Source organism: Sorex araneus, chromosome 2, assembly GCF_027595985.1.
Source record: "Sorex araneus isolate mSorAra2 chromosome 2, mSorAra2.pri, whole genome shotgun sequence".
In the NCBI taxonomy this organism is placed as follows: Eukaryota; Metazoa; Chordata; class Mammalia; order Eulipotyphla; family Soricidae; genus Sorex; species Sorex araneus.
This window is the reverse complement of record NC_073303.1, coordinates 127,465,305-127,468,742: the sequence shown is the minus strand read 5'-3', so window position 1 is coordinate 127,468,742 and position 3,438 is coordinate 127,465,305. Positions and strand designations below refer to the sequence as shown.

At 67.2% G+C, this 3,438-nt stretch overlaps 1 protein-coding gene across 1 annotated transcript; it reads right to left on the bottom strand.

Moving 5' to 3' along the window:
* Positions 1 to 1,703: 1,703 nt before the first annotated feature.
* On the bottom strand, positions 1,704 to 2,945 carry TSPYL5 (TSPY like 5). Its single transcript, XM_012935320.2, has one exon. The coding sequence runs from the start codon at positions 2,943 to 2,945 to the stop codon at positions 1,704 to 1,706; it is 1,242 nt and encodes a 413-aa protein (XP_012790774.2).
* Positions 2,946 to 3,438: the final 493 nt, after the last annotated feature.

Sequence of the window (3,438 nt, the reverse complement as noted above, 5' to 3'; positions counted from 1 at the left end):
AATGAAAGAGAAGGACCGGGTAGGCTCTGCCAGGTTCAGACCTGGGTCCCTGAGCCAGGCCAGGCCCAATTTGGGGTGCCCAGTTGGAAGAAGTCCTCCCTTTCAGGCCCCTCCCCACCACTAGACTCCAATCTCCCCACTGAGAGCACCTGAGCACACCTCTCCAGAGTCCAGGCCTCTGGAGGCCCTCAGGGACACAGAATGTGGGGGATGGGAGGGGAAGAGATGAAGGGGAGGAAAGGCTTGAGGAAATACGGTGGGGGAGGAGAAGAGGACAGTGACCCAGCTCAGCTTCCCAGCCTCCCACATCCGCCCATGCCTCAGGAGAGTCTGGGGATCCCCAGGCTGGAGACTAAAGACCCTGCCATGGCTCCGTGAGTGTGGAGACAGCAGGGAAAGTGGGCATTACAACTGCCAGCATGTGGGACTGGGTGTGTGGATTAGCCTCCCAGTCTCCAGAACCTCAGAACAAAATGCCAGCAAACAGAACCAACTTCCCACCCAGGACTCATGATGGGCTTGAACTCAGACCCACTCAACCACTGGTGTCCTCTCTCCTCCCAGAGTCCAGCGTGGACAGGGCAAGTCCCCAGGGCAAGTCCCCTGACTAGAGGGAGAAGCCCTGGAGGGGAGGAAGGAGGCCTGCAGGAGGAAGGGCGGCGGGAAGGAGGACTGAGGTGGGGCTGTATCCCCCAGGCTTGGGGAACGGGGATGGGCAGAATCATCTGGATTTCCCAGGGCCAGCAGACCCACGGCAGGAATTACCTTTCCACGGCACTCCAGCGACGCCACTCGGGTAGTGTGAGGAGGTGGCACTTGAGTGGACAGAGAGCTGACGGTATCCATGGGGGCACAACCCGCCTGCCTATCCATCAGGCCAGCGGCCAGCGAGATTCCAGATGGACAGGAGGGGGGTTGCAAGTCTCAAACAGTAGAGGGCTTTGGGGACCACAGGCAGGCCCTGAGGTTCTCGGGGATCAGGAAGCCAATGGGGGCCAAGAGCCACCGAGACAAACCCAGTGGCCTGTTGCAGTCCTGGAAGAAGGCAGATCACGAGCAGCAGATGGGCTCAAAGGCAGGCAAAGACTGAAGACCACAGAGAACGCTGCTCACCCATCACCCTGTTCTCGCCAAGGTCTCAGGCACCATCGTGTTTCATGTCCCACAACTGGTCACAGGGCTTAGCAGCAGAGGTCCAATAAGGGGCCGCCATAGATGATGGCCCCTGGGTCCCAGAATGATCAGTTCTGGGAAGTGGTTAATATCCTGTGTCAGGCTTCGATTTGGCACTGGTGGCCAGACACTGTGGCACAGAGGGCAGGCAGGAACACAAAGGCCAACGGGTCACTGGCCCTCAAGGAGCCAAGTCCGAGGCTGGGCAGGTCCTCAGAGAGGGAGTGTCCACAACGGGTGGCAGAGGTGGGTGGCAGCTGGCAACGGAGAAAAAGGCAGCAGCACACAAGGGCAGCAGGCACTCAATACACAAAACAGCAATTCACATCAAGTGGGATGCTCGCGTCAGAGCACGAAGGCCACAGGGAGGCTCCAGGAGCACATGGCTGTGCATGCCACGTCCTCCGGAGTGAGGTCACAGGGGTGGGGCACACAGTGCAAGAACGGTCAACGGGTAGAAACGGCGGCCACCGGACACGGCCGGTCGGCCAGGCACAGAAGCAGCAGGAGGTAGAAAAACGTGTGCAACATCAGTTGGCAGCATCGGGCCCGGGCAGGGGCGGGGGGTCGGCAGGCTGCTTGGCTGGGTCCTGCTCCCCCTCCTTATCCTCCTTGCCCTCGGCCCGGGCCGCTTCGCCCCTCAGGTAGTACGGCAGGGGATTGGGCCACAGTTCCTCGTTGATGATCTCCACGATCTTGTCGGACTCGACGGGGCTGTGGTTGGCAAACCAGCCGAAGAAGCCCCGGCCACTTTCGCCGCCCTCGGGGCCGCCCTGCAGGAGGGCCTGCGGGTCGTGGCCGGGCAGCCACTGGATGGGCGTGGTGCGGGACACCACGTGGCCCGAGGGCCCGCACCCGTACTCCTTGATGAGCACCTTGTTCTGGAAGAAGGGGTTGCTCCCGAAGTGGAACTTGATCTTGTAGCCCAGGCGCGCCAGGCCCAGCTCCTCCACCTCCAGGCTGCTGAGGTAGCCGAGCAGCTCGCGGTCGCGGCGGCCGAGGAAGGCGGCGAGCTGCGGGTGGTTCTGGAAGGCCTGGCCCCAGAAGCCCGGGATGCCGCGGATGAGGCGGTCGCGGCGCTCCAGGTGGCGCAGGCGCAGCTGCCCGAACTTGCGGGAGAGGCGCAGGTAGGCGCGGTCGGCCTGCGCGCTCATGGTCTCCAGCTTCAGCTGCACCGTCTCCAGCGTGCTCACGTCGTGGTGGGCCGCGGCGGGGGCGGGCGCGGGCGCGGGCGCGGGCGCGGGGGGCTCGGCCGGCCTCTCCTCGGGGGCGCGGGCTCCGGGGCCGCCCCTGCGGGGCTTCGCGGCCGCCGCGCCGCGCGTCTCGGGCGCCTTCCTGCCCACGGGGCCCCGCCGGCCGCCCCCGCGGGGGCCGTTCTTCGGCCTGCCCACGAGGCCCGCCGTGCCCACGAAGACGGTGTCGGCCACCATGCGCTCCGCCAGGCTCGTGGCCTTGGCCGGGCCGGGCCTGGCGCCCGCGAAGCCGCCCCCGACGGCCGCGCACCGGGCCCGCGGCGCCGCGCCTCCGTCCAGGGGCCGCCGGGCGTCCGCGCCGTCCGCGCCGTCCGCGCCCGCCCCCGGCACCTCCCCGTCCGCGCGCGCGGGGCTCTGAGGCGCGTCGGGCCCGCGGGAGGCGGCGGCGTCGGCGGCGGCGGCGGCGGGGGCGGCCCGGGCGGCCGGGGCGGCCGGCGCGGGGCGGGCGCGGCCTCTGTTGCGGCCCTTGCCCCGGCCCTTGGCGCGGGCCGACTTCCGACCCCGACTCCGGCCGCTCATGGTGGCGGCGGACGCGGCTTCACGGCCGCCACGTCGCGAGCGGCTGCGCGCCCGCCCGAACTCACGTTGCTCTCCTCTCGGCGAAGCCGCCTCGCCATAGCAACCGCTGGCGTCCGCGGCACTTCGCGCGAGGAGGGCGGCGCGCGCTGATTGGCTGGGCGGCCGCGACTGCGCACCAGTCACCTGCGCGCGCTCCCCCCGCCCCCCCCTCCGGCTCCGCCCCCTCCCCCCATCTCTCTACTCTGTCTTGGAATGTTGTCCGATCAGGTCATGAGAAAGGCAGCCCCAGGTCCTCGCCTTCCCCATCACCCCCTCACTCACCTTAAACCTTGGGTGGATGATGCTCTCTCATGACAGGTGTCCCCAACACTAGAGGCCTGGGTCAGCTCTCTCTGAAGGCCTCTGCTGGGGGCATTTGTCCCTGGACCTCCTTCACGCCCAGAGAATGCCGAGGTGGACACCCTCCTGCCACGCGGTGATCTGATAAGGGGTA

What these genes read in the sequence shown, in the direction of transcription:
- TSPYL5 (XM_012935320.2), bottom strand. Translation starts at nt 2,945, where the DNA reads ATGAGCGGCCGGAGTCGGGGTCGGAAGTCGGCCCGCGCCAAGGGCCGG.